At 48.7% G+C, this 18,660-nt stretch overlaps 7 protein-coding genes across 7 annotated transcripts; 4 read left to right on the top strand and 3 right to left on the bottom strand.

The window, feature by feature from the left end:
• Window positions 1–3,671: 3,671 nt before the first annotated feature.
• Window positions 3,672–4,538, top strand: FPSE_05836 (uncharacterized protein; the record flags this gene model as incomplete). Its single annotated transcript, XM_009258954.1, has 5 exons — window positions 3,672–3,684; window positions 3,885–3,900; window positions 4,001–4,085; window positions 4,194–4,340; window positions 4,404–4,538. 5 exons carry the CDS (start codon window positions 3,672–3,674, stop codon window positions 4,536–4,538), a joined length of 396 nt encoding a protein of 131 aa, XP_009257229.1.
• A 596-nt stretch (window positions 4,539–5,134) lies between these two features.
• FPSE_05835 (uncharacterized protein) lies at window positions 5,135–5,835 on the bottom strand (the record flags this gene model as incomplete). Its single annotated transcript, XM_009258953.1, has 5 exons — window positions 5,135–5,431; window positions 5,500–5,515; window positions 5,570–5,618; window positions 5,670–5,696; window positions 5,808–5,835. The coding sequence occupies 5 exons, from the start codon at window positions 5,833–5,835 to the stop codon at window positions 5,135–5,137; spliced, it is 417 nt and encodes a 138-aa protein (XP_009257228.1).
• Window positions 5,836–6,785: 950 nt separating this feature from the next.
• Window positions 6,786–7,349, bottom strand: FPSE_05834 (uncharacterized protein; the record flags this gene model as incomplete). The annotated part of the gene is made up of 1 exon (XM_009258952.1): window positions 6,786–7,349. The coding sequence occupies one exon, from the start codon at window positions 7,347–7,349 to the stop codon at window positions 6,786–6,788; it is 564 nt and encodes a 187-aa protein (XP_009257227.1).
• Window positions 7,350–7,620: 271 nt separating this feature from the next.
• FPSE_05833 (uncharacterized protein) lies at window positions 7,621–8,052 on the top strand (the record flags this gene model as incomplete). The annotated part of the gene is made up of 5 exons (XM_009258951.1): window positions 7,621–7,647; window positions 7,685–7,741; window positions 7,794–7,838; window positions 7,891–7,975; window positions 8,024–8,052. 5 exons carry the CDS (start codon window positions 7,621–7,623, stop codon window positions 8,050–8,052), a joined length of 243 nt encoding a protein of 80 aa, XP_009257226.1.
• A 576-nt stretch (window positions 8,053–8,628) lies between these two features.
• On the top strand, window positions 8,629–11,040 carry FPSE_05832 (uncharacterized protein; the record flags this gene model as incomplete). Its single annotated transcript, XM_009258950.1, has 4 exons — window positions 8,629–8,806; window positions 8,868–9,188; window positions 9,234–10,954; window positions 11,011–11,040. The coding sequence occupies 4 exons, from the start codon at window positions 8,629–8,631 to the stop codon at window positions 11,038–11,040; spliced, it is 2,250 nt and encodes a 749-aa protein (XP_009257225.1).
• A 695-nt stretch (window positions 11,041–11,735) lies between these two features.
• FPSE_05831 (uncharacterized protein) lies at window positions 11,736–12,772 on the top strand (the record flags this gene model as incomplete). The annotated part of the gene is made up of 2 exons (XM_009258949.1): window positions 11,736–12,045; window positions 12,114–12,772. The coding sequence occupies 2 exons, from the start codon at window positions 11,736–11,738 to the stop codon at window positions 12,770–12,772; spliced, it is 969 nt and encodes a 322-aa protein (XP_009257224.1).
• Window positions 12,773–13,110: 338 nt separating this feature from the next.
• FPSE_05830 (uncharacterized protein) lies at window positions 13,111–14,141 on the bottom strand (the record flags this gene model as incomplete). The annotated part of the gene is made up of 2 exons (XM_009258948.1): window positions 13,111–13,566; window positions 13,617–14,141. 2 exons carry the CDS (start codon window positions 14,139–14,141, stop codon window positions 13,111–13,113), a joined length of 981 nt encoding a protein of 326 aa, XP_009257223.1.
• Between the last annotated feature and the right edge of the window lie 4,519 nt (window positions 14,142–18,660).

Raw genomic sequence — 18,660 nt, 5'->3', positions numbered from 1 at the left:
ATAAAAGACCGGCAACCAAGAGGGAATTGTAGCCAAGATGACGATGCAGCTGCAGGGGTGAAATGGAATAAGCGCAAGAGGCAATTTCCATGCTCAAGAGCCTATCCCCGGATTGGCACAAGAGAAGCACCATGAATCGGCTTCTCAACCAGCCAAAGGGCAGACTCTGGACTCTGGAGCCGACTCATCTCAAGGACCCCCAGCCTTGGTCCTGGGAAACAGGCTAAAGGTGCACTTGCATTGGTCGCATGTTTGAGATTAACGGAACGGACGAGTTTGGTTCCTGGAAGTCAAGTCAGAAATCTTTAACACAACCCGGCCCATGATCCATCGATGAGCGAGCAATCAGCAGTCTAAGGCTAGGGCCAAACAAGGTCTGACTGGGGTGTCCCCTGTTGACCCGTTGAGAAGAGTCGATTAGTGGAGTTTGGGTCGTGTGTCAGTGAGTAACCCTATCCAATACAATATAAACCCTTGAGGTTTATTTAGATTCATTAGATCAATGCTTAGGAAGAAGCCGGCTGTGGCATGAGCGGTTGTTGTTTAGTCGAGATTTGACGCCCGCAATTGGATTGGGCTGAGAATTATACATAGTTAAGCCGCCGACCTATAGCACGTTGCGGTTAGTTCTTCCCTATAGCCGCCGTTCTAATGTTCGATGCAGAACAATGTCTCATACCAATCGGCCAACGCGGCAATCTGTCGCCATTTGCTGGGATATTTTCGATGAGTACACACACACACTGCAACGGTCAACGCTGATCCCGGACTTGCAGCCAACCTTGGCAGTCAGTTCTCTCTCTGCGACAACCAAACCAAGCAAGACCCAATTCATGTACATGATCCTTCGTCTTGAATCGCGGTCAGCTGTCACTAAACCATCCCTGCCTCTAATTACCTCAATTGCACTCTTTCCTAATTGCCTACATAGTACGCTGGCAGGCTGGTAGGCTGAGTACAGGGTCTCTCTCACTGTCGTATTACTTGCATGCAGCTGCTTGACCTCATTTTACTGTGCCGTATATTCCCTAGACAACACTTGCATGATGCTTTTGAAGCGTAGTATTGTACGTCCAGCACGTCCAGGACAGCTCATGTATTAGGTTTGGGCTGGATGGTCTGTCGAAATTAGAGGAGCAGCACATTAAAACATACCCACCCTGTCACAGCCTTGTATGAAACACCCGCATTTCAGACAACTGCTGCAGGCACAGCGCAATCTGCAAGCAACCTCTCCATTGCATAAGCAACTTGGATGCAAGTGTCCAAATCAGGATTCTAAAGCCACAAATTGCGGAAAGACTTCAGTGGCGTTCTGTCTTCTGGAACTTCTCAGGTGGTGGGCACGGATCATTGTCCGATGCGTACCTGCAAGTGTCTTGTTTGATGTCCTTCATCTCATTTGAAAGCTTCAGCTCATTTACATCCGACCAGCCCATACAATTTAGGGCTGGACTCTGACGTCCCCTTAGCGAGCTCAGTCATGAACTCGGGATACAGTCGCCTAATCGGGAATTCCGGAGTAGCAACGTACTCTGTACACGGCCTAGTTGCATCACTTTACTCAAACCAACGACGAAAGCATTGCCAATGATACTCTGTAAAGAGAGCGAATTTCGACAATCATCAGAACCCTCAGGGGGCCTGCCTTTGCCCGTTCAACTCGATGTTTCACATCATGGCTAGGGCCACTATCACTTCGTCTCAGATTGCTAATTTCCATTTTGTAGCACCTACCGGCACGGGCCAAAGAAGCAGCTGGGCTCACACACCGTGCAACCTTGAAGCTTTCTTTCACTCTCCTTACCTGTACATATGTCTCCTTTGATGTCTCTCTAGAGTCGCATTCGTGGTTTCATGGCACTCGTAGCCGACACAAAGACTAGAATATACACTAGAACGAACCCAGGAGAGACCCGAATACATAATTGCTAATTCACTACGGGCAATATCCGGGCCCCCACCCCCGATGTTATCGGCAATGCTATTGCTCTTAATAAAGATCTTAAGAGTTGAAACGTCAAGGATTGATGTGGCTCTATGGCTTGAATATCTCCCCGAGAGTTTTGCTGCGGACCCGTTCAGTCCGTTGGTGTTTACAAAAGCAAAGTGCTGTCAATAAGCAATACCGGTCAAGCCTTGCGCCTCGGCCAGAAGACGTCGCCTGCTCTTTCAGCTCCAGGTGGCTTTCTATCGGAAACTTTGTAAGAACCTAAAATCATATATGGCGCTGGTCTCCAATGCAGACACAAGTCTTGGCCATCATGATATCCGTGAAATGGCGTGCATGTTCAAACGGGATACTCCCGCGTGGACGGTTATATTAATATCCGCGTTAGATATATACCACATATCCGGTGAGTCTACAATGTATATCCGTCAGAGATACAACATGCCACCGTTCCTCTATTACGGTATAGACGCCTGTTACGATTACTACATATTTCCGCTGAGTATAGTCGCCATAAAGGCCCGAGGCTCCACCTGCCTTCAGGTTTGTCGAAGATGTCATCCAAATGTTAAGTGCATGCAGGTGGAATGCTTTGGAAGATTTGGTAGACGTTGCAGAGAGGTCTGAACCGTGTTTTGGATATGTTATTTGTCGTTCTTGACTAAGCGGAACACCCTGGTTTCATACATCTTATAGGATTTGAGCTTGTAAATAATTGTAACAAACCGTACGATCGAGATGAAGATCGCAAACTGATAGAGTGACCACTCAGGGTCTATGCTTCTTCACCGCATGCAGTCTGGGTGGGATATTACCAACTACCTCTGGAGATCTAGTCCGCTTATCCAGGCACATGACTATATTAAGTGGTCGCAAATAAGTTGTCTTCTTTGACAAGCTCGGTTCCGTAAGAACCAAAATTAGAAGCAATCACAACTCACCTCCCAAGACACGATCGACCATTCGTTGACGATTCTTGGCGGATGTTGCCGTCCACACAAGCGGGCCGCGTGAGTTCCCGCAACTCCAACGCCAACGGAGTGAGTGAGTTGACCAGGCACCTTAAAACCCGTTCCAAGTGACGTCGAATCGACCCAAGTTACTGAGGTAACTACATGCTAGCTTTAATAACTACCTAGGTCTAGTACCGGACACAAATACCCAGCAATTGCTTTGTTGGCACTTGTAGATTGGGCAGATCTTCAGTTGAGCCTCAATTTGCAACTACTTAGTTGTATCAACGAATTATGTAGGTCTGAAATAACCGTCACCAAGGAAGGACACAGTCCAACACCGAAATGAAAACACAGAAAGGACAAAAAAATACAAACAAAAAAAAGCGTGACATGGGAGCTGTTGATCATGTCGCCGACCGACACATCTGAAAACCGTTGGCGAAGTATAGGGTACAAGGTCCCACCACTAACGACTTGTCACCGACTAAAGTATCCGATACTCATTGGACAGCATCGGAGCTCGACAACATTTTTGGCGGGGACTGATGGGAGCCTGGAGGGGCAAAGCTCCAAAAGAATCACCACATCAGACCGACGGCGGGGGGAACAACACTCAAAGCAGTTGACAACCTCCCCCGCCAAAACAAACCTCACCTACCTTTATACCTCCCCCGACCTAGATCTAAACTTTTGCAACCTTTCAGACTCAGACTCAGACTCTTAACAAACTCGCTCCTATACCCTCACCTAACACACCATCAATCATGTCGTGGCAAGGTCAGTACTATATCTCTTATTCCCTCTGCATTCTATGACCGCCCTCACGTCCCTGATTTTCCCATACCCCTCCTCCTCATCCGCCCCTCCATGCACGGTTGGTCTTGCTGTTACTCATCACCGCCTCAAAATAATTCTCTGCCTCAAACTCAACTCGAAATCCGGATGAACGGATAAGAAATATAGCTAACATGATATAGCATACATCGACTCAAGGTACTTTCCCCAACATTTCCCAACCACAGCTAGGAGCAAGCCTTATGGCCCTGCCGTCGGCGCGAATACCGAGCGAATGCTGACAATATCTTCACAACAGCCTTGTTGGCACCGGTCACATCGACAAGGGCGCCATCATCAGCGCCGCTGGAGACAGCGCCTGGGCTGCCTCTCCCGACCTCCAGGTACATAGAGCAAAATCCCTTCTCACCGACACAACTCGCCGAAGCGAAGGACGACCCCTGCGTCGATGATCAGAGAACGTTCCTGACTGACTTGCGACCCCACTATAGCTTAAGCCTGAGGAGATGAAGGCCATCTCTGCCATTGTTAGCGGTGACGACAAGGCCAAGGACAAGGCTTTTGCCGAAGGTCTCTACATCGCCGGTGAGCGATATGTCATGGCCCGAGCTGACGGCCGAAGTATCTACGCTCGATCGGTACGATATCCATAACATCATCTTTCTGTTCCCTGGCACACCTCACTGACATGTCAACAATAGGGTCGTTCCGGCGTCGCTGTCGCAAAGACCACCCAGGCCATCGTCGTCGGCCACCACGGCGAGGCCCAGATCGCCGGTAACGCCACCTCCACCGTCGAGGGTCTTGCCGACTACCTCATCAAGTCGAACTACTAGATATTCGTTAGTGTGTAAGGCAAGGCGAAGAAAGGTTTTTGGGCGGAATTATCTGTGAGAAGCGTCATAAAAAACGCTGTATGTCCGTAGACCGGATAGTCAACGCAGCTGTAACGAGCTTATGCCAAGAGGAGCGCCTTTGTTTTTAGAACACTGGGATTGAGCTTCGAGCTTGCGTGTATGTGTGTACTTGGAGGACATTTTCCCGGCCAGAGATCGGTCAACAGAGTTTGTTTCTACTGCATGATTCTGCATCTGGGCAGTCCCAGTGCCCTCCAGATCCCGTCTCTTATTAGATTTGAGCGAAAGTGAAAAAGATATTTAGACGTCATCCATATTGACTTTCCATTACAAACCGCTGCCTGTATCCATTCTGCGCCTTTCTCGCCTCATGATGTACATTGCTTTCGTCCATCAAAGTGTCGTGATAATTCTTCATGTCGTTAACGCCTGTTCCAAGCCTGTATGGTCCTCTAAACTCCGTCTCTCGCTTCCATCCACGGCATGCAGCCCTTGAGTCTTGTACACGTAATACAGCCCCTTGTTCGTATAGCTTGGACTATCAGGTTTCTGCTGGGACTCTATACCTCGATAAACTAAACAGGGAGCTCGGCGTTTCGTCTTCCAAGACCTATTCTGTCGACAATCATTCCGATATAGGGTCCCACAACAGGCAAACCTCGCGCGAAGCCGGCGATCGTCCCTAGGAAATCTCCAAACAAAACGACTATACCGTACGCTTCCACGAGGAACCCGATAAAGGTCCACTTCATGAAGATGAGTATCAACCCTAGGAAGAACGCCGCCGTGCCCTTTGCTTTCTGTTTCCGAGCAAAGAAGAGAAGAGTCTTTTGAGGCCCAATAATGATCGTCAGGCCAATAAGGAAGAGAATCTATTCGTTCGACGGTCGTGTTAGCAATCGCTCGTTCGGTGGGATGAAAGTTGTGGAGGTCGTCATACGTTTCCCATGGCAAGCCTGAAAAGAAAGTTAGCAAATCCCGTAAACAAAAGAGTGCGAGCGAGTATTTACATAGATCGATCAAAGAAAAGCATAACACCTCCTATCAGGAAGAAGCCTCCTGCGAAGCTATCAGTTTCCATAGTTCATGATGCGCCGCGCCTGTACATACCGCCGGAGCAAAAGACAACTCCAATTTCTATCGAGTATAGTCAGCTTCCGTACATAACGGGTATCGCATCTATCCAAGTATAGCTTCACCATGGATTTATCACAACTCAATGCAGGGGGTTAAGCTAAGCGCACATACTTTGGGTATCTGTCAACCACATCGACATCTTGGCGGGTTGATAGCTGTATAGATAGGTAGGGTGTGTATTGGACAAAATCTGCTGTTGCTAAGCTTGCCGATGGAAAATGTACAAACTGTAGAAGCTCAATGGATAAGGGTGAGATCGGGTGCAAGGAGAAATGACAAAGGCCAAATTACTCGAACGTTGCCTTTTTTCGTCACCAGCTCCCTTCGAGGACAGGACACGTTCCAGGGGTTTGCATGTTGTAAACGGCGATTAACAGGGCTGTGCCAAAGAGGGCTTAGGGGATGTCTTGGAGTCCAGAAGCTGTCGCGTGCCTCATTGGCTATCTGGCCAAAGTGGGCGGGCGTGGGACTGTCTTCAAATTCTGCTGCGGTACCGACTTTAAAAGACTCGCATCACTCTTCATCTCACTTTCGAGCTGCAGAACAAATTTCCAATCAGTGATTTTCCACTCTGAAGCATTCCAATTTTGAGTGCTACACAGAGTTGAGAGCATACCGTTTCTCATCGACGTGTCGTTTAATCTTGTCAAAGAAATACCACACATAGAGCAAACATCATTCATGTTTGGTTCATTCTATTGCTACACACATATCTATCTATCTGGACATATCACTGTCCCTGCCGCGACGGCCAGCGGCGTTCTTCGCCCTGGCAACTGAGATGCGTTTCTTCCCCATACGTTCTCGGTAGTCTGTCGACTTAGGCAGAGAACAAAGCTTAACATGATCACGATTAAGCCGGAGCGTCAATTGCCATCCCTTGATCGAAAGGCCAAGGGTGCATAGTTGGGGCTTGACTTTGTTGGTCGGACATTTCTTCTCGCATATTAAGTTGTATTTCCGTTCAATGTGTATGCCTTGTAACTCCGTACATAATCACTCGAGAGCAAAGCCGTCTCATCTGTTTTCTTGATGTATTTTTCCTTTCGTCGATTCATTAAATGGGTATATCCTGCTCAATGTCTGCACTCATTTGAGAACTGTATGGGCGCCACGAGCCTCCAGAATCTGCTCGGTAGCGCTCTGGGGCAGCGTTCTGATGAGGCCAAACACCTCCCTGTTGTGGTAGCGTAGCCGTGTCTTGGGATCGAGATACGGCGCCGGTAGTCCGGTCACGTCACAGTAGTGCTTGCTGTGCGCGAGTGATGGCGCGGACTCGATGTTTGTGTATGTGGCAGTGGGCGCCGAAGGGCCACCTGGCTTGAGGCTCTTCTCAAGAACGAGCTTGGACAGACTTCGCGATGCTTGCGCAAGATTCGGGGGCTCCTTGCCGCTCTCGGTGGCTGGTGTGCTGGTACCGCTGGTTGAGAGTCCATCGTTGTCGGCCGGGGTGACGATACCGCTCGCGTCCATCGGTGTGCCTAGAGCTGACGCTTCTCTTCGGGAAGCATCACCAACAATGGCCTTCAAGTTCTTGTTTCTGCGCTGGTTGGGCTTCCATGATGGACTACGGAAGTTCTTATGGATGGAGTGAATGTCGAGCTTCTCTATAAGCTGTTGATGGGCGATCTGCGCTTCGGTCGGAGCGGCCATCGTTTGTCTTTCCGGGGTCAAATTTGACGTTGTTATTACTTTATGTGTTTGGGTTGTGATAGAATGTCGATATTATAGAGTGTAGCACCTAGTGTCGCAAGCTATGAGCTTATCGCGTTGTAGTGCATTCTGCCGCGCTTCACCGCGTTCCCGACACTTTAGGGGAATGCTTCAACAGCCCAAGTGGGCATAAAGTAAACAGAGGGAGGACTCCACTACACCTTGTCTTATTCACCATATTGACAAAAGAGAATATTATCAAACAGCCGAAATGGTAGGGCTTCTATGGGAAATCGCAGTAAATTCTTATGTCACTCTGTCTAACTTGTATATAGGAAAGCCCTCACGAGCACCAGCAGAATCTATTGCTTTCACGTATTATTACCAATGTTGTATGTTCTGTCGAAGTGAAGCCAGACACCTAAAGATACTAACAACGTGTAGGAGAAACTTAACGAGGCTGTCATGGTAATGAATAAGAGTCTCCAGGTTTGTGGACTATCCTGATCATTTTAGATGGCAAACTCATAAGTTGAATTAGGATATCAACATTCAGAATATGAATGTCGAACTGGTAGCTCAAATGTTCAAGAACTACCAATCGAATGTTTTGTTCCACCTAGAAGGTAAGTTTAATGTTGGATGGTTTGCAGCTTGATGCTAATATTTGATAGCTACGGACAACTTGAAACCCCCGAGCTGAACACTTTATACGAGGGAATGTGATTGGAGTTCTTCTGTATCTGTTAGGCGCATGATTTACTACGAATTGATGACTTGCCGCTTGCTTCCATACCTATGAAGCAAGGCCTGAATGAATACATCCAGATTATTATAGTCAACTCTCACATGCGTTTTGACAACGTCGATCGTTGCTTGACCGCAAAACCTCTTGATTTCCACATCGTACTGAGTTATAACTACTGTCGCAGCTTGGTTAATTGTAACCACTTATTTTGCACTTGGTTATCATTTGATAAGGTATGTGCGAACATGAAGCCAGTGACAAGTGAATCTTCTTCGTAAAGGCTGTTTTATGTCTTGTTGTATTGCGAAAGTGGATACCTGTTGTTGTATGTCACGGCCCTTGATCAGCCTTGTAGCCTCATACAGTATATTCTCGACCTTCCAACAGCCAAGCTCAAGCAACTTGCGCCGATAACAATTGGCCACTAAAGCCAGTCACCGACTTGACTTTTTTCTTCCTTTTTTTTTCTCTCTCCCGCCATGATTTTTTACTCTCACACCTAATCTTCATCATACCATCCTCCACGCAACCATGGCTCCCTCGGCCATCGATGAGTTCGCCATCAAGGCGCCCGAACAAAAGACATATCCTCCCGCCCAGATCTTTCCTGTGAAGGAGACGCGCTTCGAGAACTATATAGAGCCATCAAAGGATGGAAGAGAACGCGCGCTGAAGCACTCCGAAAGCTCAGCCATCGTTATTGACAATGGTAAGTCTGGAGCGCAGCGCAAGGGGCTTGCGACAACTATGGATTAACAGTTATTCTGCAGGATCCTCCACCGTGCGCGCCGGCTGGTCATTCGAGTCGAAGCCGAGATTCAGTATCCCGCCTATAATGGCTAAGTACCGCGACCGAAAGCTGGGCAAGACGTTCTCTTTTGCCGGATCCGACTGTTACGCCGACACAACCGCGCGCGGCCATATCAGAAGTGCTTTTGAAGCTGGAACAGGAATTGTCAGCAACTGGGATGTCATGGAGCACGTGCTGGATTACATCTTTCTCAAGCTGGGCATGAACGATGCAGATGGCGCCATTGAAGTTCCCATTGTCATGACAGAGGCTGTTGCCAATTTGCCATATTCAAGGAAATGTGAGTGAACCGACCTGACCATCAACGCATTGGCTAACCTTCTAGCTATGACCGAGATTATCTTCGAATGCTATGGCGCGCCTTCGCTGGCTTACGGAATCGATTCACTCTTCTCATACAGACACAACAAGGGCAAGACTGGTCTCGTCGTCTCGTCATCGTATACATCGACACATGTCATCCCTGTATACAACAACAAGGCCCTTCTTGGGCAAGCCACGCGATTGAACTGGGGAGGCTATCACAACGCCGAGTATCTCCTAAAACTGCTTCGACTCAAATACCCGGCTTTCACTGGTAAGACCAACGTCTCACAAGCAGAACACATGCTACGCGATCATGGATATGTATCTCAGGACTACGACGATGAACTTGCCAGCTACCTTGAATGGAAGGGTCTGGAAGATCGCGATATTGTTATGCAATACCCTTACACAGAAATCGTGATCGAGCAAAAGACCGAGGAAGAGCTAGCAAAGATTGCAGAGCGCAAGAAGGAAAGTGGACGAAGGCTACAGCAACAGGCGGCCAAGATGCGTTTAGAGAAGCTCATGAAGAAGGAGCAGGATTTGGAGTACTACAAGAATCTTCAGAAAAACATCACTGATGTGACAAAGAAGGAACTCAGACGTCAGCTCGACAGCAACGACATCAAGGATGAGAACCAGTTGGAGAAGATCATCAAAGACTTGGAAAAGGCTGTTAGGAAGGCTCGAACAAAGGACGTCGGTGGCGACCCCGAGGAAGAACAAGAACAGCCCAATTTTGATCTTCTTGATATCCCCGACGATCAGCTCGATGATGCTCAGATCAAACAGAAGCGCCAGCAACGATTACTGAAGTCAAATCACGAGGCTCGCGCGCGCGCAAAGGCCGAGAAGGAGGCAGAAAAGGCGCGAGTCGTTGAAGAAGAGCGTGCCGATACCGAGAGACGAGAGAATGATCTTGAGAACTGGCTCGAAGAGAAACGCCAACGACGAGCGGAGACGCTGCAGAAGATGAAGGAACGCGAGCGTCTTAAGCAGGACCTGGGCAACCGAAAATCTCTTGCTTCACAAATCCGTATGAAGAGCATTGCCAACTTGGCTTCAGACGCCCCGACTAAAAAGCGAAGACGTGGTGGTGATGACGATAACTTCGGTGCAGACGATGATGATTGGGGTGTCTATCGTCAAATTGCCGTGGGCGATAACAGCGACGATGAGCATGAGGAAGAGGACCTCAACTCTGCACTAAAGTCACTAGAAGAAGACCTTTTGCGTTATGATCCCGACTTTGATTACGAGCATACTCACGAGGCCCAGTCTGACTGGTCTAAATCTCTACTGCACGCTTTTGCACGAGGTCCCCGACCCTTCGATCCCTCTTCGCAGGCCGAGCTTAATCAAATCCACCTCAACGTTGAGCGTATTCGTGTTCCCGAGGTTGTTTTCCGCCCATCCATCGCAGGTGTGGACCAGTCGGGTATCGTTGATATTGCGGGTGACATTCTCAACCAACGTTTGGGCAATGTTCCCAACCGAGATGATTTCCTACGTGATGTCTTCTTGACAGGTGGCAATACTCTTTTCAAGAACTTTGATGATCGCGTTCGCGATGGTCTACGCTCCCTTCTTCCTGCCGACTCACCCTTGACTGTGCGTCGTGCCGAAGACGCTCTTCTGGATGCTTGGAAGGGTGCTGCAGGATGGGTCGGAACGCCTGCTTGGAAGACGGCAAAGATTTCGAGGGAAGAATACCAAGAAAAGGGTCCGGAGTATATCAAGGTGAGTCTTTTCCGGTTACCTGTGGAGGGTTTCCCCTTGCTAACGACTTACTACAGGAGCACGACATGGGGAATTCTTATGCATAGACTGTGCTGTGATGGAGGAGACACGGAGTCAAAAGCGGGTGTGTTTATATACGGTAGATTGAGATTCTCTAGTTCGCGTGTTATCAAGCAAGGATTGCTTGTTTATCATGAGAAGAAACATACGCTGGGCAATTGGGACACCATGGTACAAAGGGTGAGCGTCATAGAACCAGTTAGCTTTCTATACGTATCTTGTTTAATCGAAGCAGCAATAGTTGTACCAGAAAGATATCTCCATCTATACATCTAGTTTGGCAGCCGAGATGATCTTACCATGCAGTCCATCGATTGAACAGCAAGAGGAAGATCACGCACAACGATGCAAGCACGATACTCAATGGATCTCTTGAATCTATAGTGTTGTATAATGCAGTGAACATCTCGTCTTGTAATAGCCATAAATGTTGATTTGCTGTCTAGAAATTAAAGTGAATTGCTATGACCGCATGAAGTCAACTGCCGTTTTCTGGTCCTTTATCGATAAAGCTGTGTGTGCGCCCACTTTCCCCATGAGCCCCTCACCTTCCGAGTCTCCGAAAGTCGCTGATCTTTCCATCTCATGATCTTTCTTCCAACTTCTATTGGAAGCTACCCACCAATTCTTGTCGCTCCAAATACCTCGGGAACAGTGTCGCCAAACACACGTAAGCTCATATTTGAACAATCAGCAACCTCACTCAAAGTCCGAAGTCATCATGACATCCACCGATCCGGCTACGGAGCAAGCCTCCAAAATACCAATTCTTCTGCTCAAGACGAGATCGAGTCCCGGTGATTCGTATGAAGACCTCTTCTCAGAAGCCAGCGCCAATGGAACTGGCTTTGCGCCTCAGTTCGTCCCGGTGCTATTGCATCAGTTCCATGGCGATGGTATGAAAGAAGTAGCGGCGCTGCTTCGTGAGCGTCGCATTGGAAACCAGAAACATCATGAATATGGCGGCTTAATCTTTACGTCGCAACGAGCAGTTGAAGCATTCGTGAAACTTGTTGAAGACGGAAAAGCTGGTGCGTCATGATGCCTAACTACTGTCCCACAAGAACAGCGAAGACTAATGTTGTGTCTCATGCGACAGACGCTACCACAGACCCATCAGAAACAACATCATGGCCTCACCTCCAAAACGTTCCTGTCTACAGCGTCGGTCCTGCCACGACACGCGCCCTCGCTGCCGTCCCTCAGGACCCTCCGCTCCAAGTCTTCGGTAGCCACACGGGCAACGGTGCCGCTCTGGCTCCCTATATCCTCGCCCACTACTATGAATGGTACCGTGACCAAGCCCGTCCTACCCTCCCACCACTACTTTTCCTAGTCGGAGAGACCCGCCGCGACATCATCCCCAAGACCCTACAGGACGGTGCTCTGCCCGACACCGAGCGCATCCGAGTTAACGAGACGGTCGTTTACGGGACGGGCGTCATGGAGAGCTTCCCCGTTGATCTGCGCCGGGTTCTTGGCGAGACGCGCGATGATCCGGTCCGCTGGATCGTGGTATTTTCCCCTACGGGATGCGACAGCATGCTCCGGGTCATGGGCATTTTGGATGCTGAGACGAACAAAGTATACAAAGGATACAAGCGGGACGGTAAGACTTTTATTGCGACCATCGGACCTACCACAAGAGATCATCTGCAGACATTTGGCTTTGAGCCAGACGTTTGCGCCGAGTCGCCCACGCCACAGGGCGTATTGGACGGCATACAGGAGTTTATGTCCAAGACGAGGCAGAGTTGAAACTCAATCTTAATAAAACGGAACCATGTATTAAGTGGATGTATAATATTAAGGTTGCAAAAGCCAGCGTTGATATAAAGAGTCGGGAGTATCAGCTCCGGGTATCATTCATTTATCATTCATTTCTGCAGATCCACCGTTGGATATGTTTCTCTCACTTCTATCTTTTATACCCAGGAGGCCTTGTCCCGCCAGTATTGGCGCTGCCTTTTGTCGATACATATGTTGCTTTCCCTTCGCCGTATACCGCCAGACTGAGGGAAGACTGAAAACCGCTATGCCAATTCCATTTCATAACACCGAGCGCCGAGCAAACAGCTGAAGCCAAAATGTCATCATTATACGCCCATAACCCAAAGCTCTACGCCAATGACCCCGAATTTGGTTCCTTCGTCGCTCAGCGGCTCGTTTCCGTACGTCTCGCACCTGGAGCTGTGTCCGACTTCCAGTCCGTTGTCTAGCCAGAGTCCATAGTGTCCACCGCCTGACCCGACGCTCAGAAAACCTGTTTCGCAGTTAATGCAAAAGTCGTTTAGGCCGCTGTATGGGAATGCTTTGAACCGCACCGCTTCGCTGGGTGTAGGTGACGGTGGGCGGGAGTGTGTGGGCGTGTTGGTTTCTGACGAAGGTGGCGGTGGAGCGAGCGTTGTGTTTCGAGAGTTAAGATTTGTTGTGTCGGCCGATGGAGGCGGTGGGAGAGGTGTAATAGTTGAAGCTCGCCAAAGAAAGCACTCGCCGTTGCCAAAATACGTATGCGCAGGGTGAGGATACTCGGAAAGATACGCGCCAAAGACCTAATCATGTTAGTTAACGAAACCGTCATGTCATCTCACTCTATACGCACCCCTCCTTCGAGATCCTTGACAACAAGGACAAAACCCGCTCGCTTGCCCTCAAATTGCCGACACCGCTGGTACAGCGTCGCTAAGCTCGCGCCATCCTGTTCGAGGCTATAAATGAGATTCCAGTCGTCGACGATGCGCAAGCGCTCAGGAACCATGGTACGAATTTCCTCCGCCACCGCGGCGCTCAGCAACTTGGCCGAGGAAGGTGTTCCGTGGCGATAGCCGTGTAGAATAAGAGGATCCAGTGGTGGAGGACGCATGGGACTAGCTGTTCGGCGCACGGGAGAGAAGACGCTGTTTATGCCGTCCTTTGTGTTGTGGCCATTGCCGTCGTGATAGTTGAAGTTGTCGTCATAGGCGGTGTCGGCCTGGCTGGGGAACGAGCCCTCACTGGAAAAGCGGCGGATGAGACCAGTCCACATATTGGTAATGTACGACGCAGAAGCGCGATTTGAGTTAACAGGCGTACCGGCGCCGGAGGATTCGGGTGTTTCGGGGGAGTCGTTGCGGTCCGAAAAGCTCATAACGGTGACAGAACCTAGGTTTGTACTTTGGTCCAATGCTTTACGCAGTATGTAATACAGAACAGAAGAACTAGGAAGTGAAAAAGATATACATATATAAAAGAAACAGGATAACCGTCGATCTGTGAATCGACGAGGAGAGGGGCTGAATATAAATACTGGAGCAGTGGTTCAAAGGGAGAAAACACAAACGGTTTTTATATGGTGCTTAGATCTGAGACATTGAAGAGGGTAGAATGTTAAAGTGCATGGAATGGCTCTGACGCAGCTTCACGTGGTTGGAGATGTAGGGAGCTAGTGGAGCTTGATATAGCGGGGTCAACGCCTACAAGGAAGACGTTAGGATAATCAAAGAGCCTGATTGTTACAGTTCAATGCACTGACTGCAACGCCTCCAAATGCAATGGCATTAATTTGGCGACTTTCAGGCAGCAATCGTGGCAATCTGCACAATGGATATCTGTTCGGCGTCAGTTTTGAACAAAGATCGCTTACAGCCGCTTGCATGGTGATTCATAAGCCCTTCGATCTGTCTGGTCTCTTCCACTGGCCGCAGCCACCTGTGCGTACACGCTGGCAAACTTCCTGATCGTCATCAGATTAGAGCCTCAATCAACAAGCACTAGCTTGTTCTGTCCAGTAGCATATCACCACAGAGGCCTTGGTTAGGTCTAGACCTTTGATCTATGGTTAGCACTGAAAGACTTTGACTGTCACGTTGCGAACATGAATGGCCAATGGTGGCAAGTAAAGGAATGAGCCAAGCGAATGTATGGCAACATCAGGAGATATGTGGCGTTTGCCGCACTATCAACCAACTATCATCTCCGACTGACATGTATCTCTTAACATGACTTGTACCCCGTCATTCACAAAAAGCAAACAGTATACAAACAAGCACGTATTATGAATATTTCTTTTGGGATATAACAACTAATAAGAAATGGTTGCAATGTGCAATTCATAAAATCATCTTTATCACCCGTCTGGATCTCAGTTTCTCTCCATTTCATATCTCGATCCTGTTTCCTTACATTCAACCACCTCGATCAGTAAGATTGACCCAAAAGACTCATGCCAGATACATGATATGCAGAACAAACTCGACTGGTAATTCTGTATGCGCTTGCTCGCTTGCATGTCCATAGGTTTGTGTTGTGGTCTATCTGATATCCCCGAATTCACAGGCCGTCCTTTTACAGAGGCTCTACATTTACCTCATGATCTCCTGGTAGATCAACTGCTTCAGCTGCTCCTTGCTCAGGTTGTCTTTGTGCTTGTCAAAGTCGAAGAACTCCTCGGGGATCGGGGGCGCTGTGGGCTCGTCCTCGGGGTCGTGGTAAGGCTCAAGGTATGGGTGCTTCAGAGCTTCCTCCACAGTAATGCGCTTAACAGGGTTGAATGCGAGGAGCTTCTCGAGCAGGTCGAGGGCCAGATCCGATGTCTTGGGGAATAGAGTTCGGAAGGGAACCTTCTTCTTGAAGGGGAGCGATCGGATGTATTCTCGAGCACGGCGCGACTTGATTCCGTAGTAATCCTCCATGGTGGGTGTACCCAACACGTCCAGAATAAGAGTCAACTGGTGGTGGTCTAGTAGCATAACAGTCAGTAAATGGGTCTAACAGTATCGCAAAGCATCAGTGGTCACTTACAATCCTTTCCGGGGAAAAGAGGTTTGCCGCTGAGCATCTCAGCGAGGATACAGCCGACCGACCACACATCGATGGCCTTGGTGTACTCCTTGAAAGTCAACATGATCTCAGGCGCGCGGTACCATCGAGTCGCGACATATTCGGTCATGAAACCAGAGTTGTCCTCCTGAGAGGCAGCGGATCGCGCAAGACCGAAATCGCAGACCTTGAGATCACAGTTGGCGTTGAGGAGGAGGTTGGAGGGCTTCAAGTCTCGGTGCAGCACGTTGGCCGAGTGCATGGCCTTGAGGGCTCGGAGGGTCTGGTAGATGAAGTACTGGCAGTGGTCGTCGGAAAGATCCTGTGTGCGGATGACACGGTGCATATCCGTCTCCATCAGCTCCTGCAGTGTTTGTTAGCTCGCTGATCTTGCTACAGCAAAACAGTGGTGTTTCGTACCTGGATCAGATAGACTTCCTGAAATGACTCGTAACTTCGGGGCTTCTGAATGTCGAGAATAGAAATGATGTTCTCGTGGTTGAAGTATCGCAGCAGCTTCATCTCTCGCAGAGTTCTTAGACAGAACATGGAGTGATCGAAAGGAGTGATCTTTTTGATGGCGACCTTTTGGCCCGAGGGCTTGTGAATGGCGGAACTGAACAAGTGTCAGCATTTGGGGAATTGCATGGGCATAACAATAAGCAAGAACATACCAGACGACACCATAAGCGCCTTCACCGACCACATCTTGGATATCATATTGCTCGCTCACGTTGAAGGAGATCTTGCGGGACCCCGCAGCGTTAGGGGGGTTCGCTCGAGACATGGTCGCTGTGGTGGATGTGATGAGGATGAGGAGAAGGTGGAAAGGTTGCCAGAAAAAAACGGAGAGCGTGCGACCGAAAAGTAAAGACAGAAGGCGCGGAAGGATTGCGCAGTCAATCGGTCGTTCGGTCGGTCGAGAAGTTGTTGGAATAGAACAGAGTCAAAGAGGAACCAGCCAAGACTTAGACTCCTTTGTTCGCACGCAGCCGACGCTGATTAAGGATGATTTGAGGGGAGGGGTCGAGTTAAGTAGTAGTAGGTACTGGTATCCGTACTGGTGCAGCTGGTAGTGGTACTACCAAAACTCCACTTTCTTTGTAGGTACAAATAGTATGGAGGGGACGAAGGAGCCTTTATAGTTGATTGGGGAGATGAGAGGCTGAAGGTGGCAGGGGAGGTAATGGCCAGGTATTAAGATATACTAGCAGAAAGGGCAACAAAAAATAGAAGGGTCAATGATGTTCGCTTGAATCAAGCGAAGTCAAAGAAACGGTAGATAAAGCTTGGTCTTAAGTGAAAGCAGAGGCAGATAGTATAGCCAGACAGGTAAGGTAGGAACAAAGAGTTCCGCTCGGGCCGTGTTGTCGCTGATTCAAATAGTCTATGGTCCGCGGGGCAAAAGCAGGCTAGCGTAAGTTGGTAGAGGCCCAAGTTTCAGTCGGTTCGGTGTCACGACGGTGAGTATAGGTAAGAATGGGTAAGGATATAGCAAGCACGGTCTTTGGTGATGGAGAATCCAACTCTTTTTGTCCAAGGACAGCACAAGACAGGACAAGGCGGCTTCACCTTCCGGGGATCTAGCTCCAGTCCAAAGCTGGCCTGGGCTTTGTGTAGTGTTGAAGAATGGACAAGGAAAGGTCTTTTTAAAACAAGACAGGTTGGATATGAAACAGGGCGGAATGGGTCAAGACAAGACGGGAACATGACAAGAACGAGAGCAGCACGCAACTAATAAGGGAAACACAATACATTAGTGGGTGAGTCTTTTTTCAACAAAGTCATATGCTCTTCATTTTCTATCAATTGGGCTGATGGCTGCTAACTTTGATGTGATCAAGATAGCTGGGCGGCTAAGAACCAACAACTACTTGCCAACAGCCGACTACATGTGCCACCCAAGCTTACCCATCAGGTAGCAATAGACAACGAGTGACTTGAACACAAACCTAATCCCAGATAAGAGCCTGCCCTTGAATTGTCTTGCTCTTGGCTCATTTTGAAGCCTTGTAGGGAATCTCAACGCCAAGGGAGAAAGAACCCTGGGTCACAAGACGAAACAATACTGTACCTCCCATCTACGGCGGATACAGCAGTAAACCCTAGATCTAGTCTAGACCCAGATGGGGGGCTAATGATCTTCAGGATATCCATAGAGGGGCACTAAGGAAGACAGCGCAGGCCTCATATAGCAGTAAACGTAATTGAGTTTCCAGCAACGGATGAACTCTAATACCACAACCTGAAATATTAGTACCGCTGATATAAGTCTACGACGTTATTCGCCTATGGATAAACAAACTTAACAGCTTAACTTATATGGACTAGCGACCAGGGCATGAAAGTAGAGGGAACATGGTGGGGTGAAGTACAACTGTTTGAGTTTGTTAGGGGCGGACGGGACGGCCAGCTTCCATTTTCTGCAGCAGTCCCCCATTTGAACAGGGGTTTGGAGGTTGGATTCTCTAACGTAACTCAGGTACACCAACAAGTACCACAGAAGTATCTGTAAACTCAATCTCATCTCAAACATCACCTCACCAGAAAACAAAGATGCATCGATAGCATGAACAATACCCTCCCTTCTGAGACGAAACACTGCAAGAGGACCTTCCAATGACATGCCCGAAACATGGATATGTCAAGACAAGACATATGTAACCTTGACAACCATACCCCGGCTCTTACAAAGAGTCCTCTGACAACTTGCTAATGTGTTTCACTAACATCCAATGCTCGCTGGGGTTCACCACCCGACATTTATCTAGTCACTTCCACTACATCACGTTTAACCATGACTGCCATCAATTTAACACTCAGCCCACCTTGCCTTAAAAATACATTCC

The sequence above is a fragment of the Fusarium pseudograminearum genome, chromosome 3 (genome assembly GCF_000303195.2).
Source record: "Fusarium pseudograminearum CS3096 chromosome 3, whole genome shotgun sequence".
In the NCBI taxonomy this organism is placed as follows: domain Eukaryota; kingdom Fungi; phylum Ascomycota; class Sordariomycetes; order Hypocreales; family Nectriaceae; genus Fusarium; species Fusarium pseudograminearum.
Note: the sequence above shows the minus strand (reverse complement) of the source record. Positions and strands in the feature narration are given on the sequence as shown.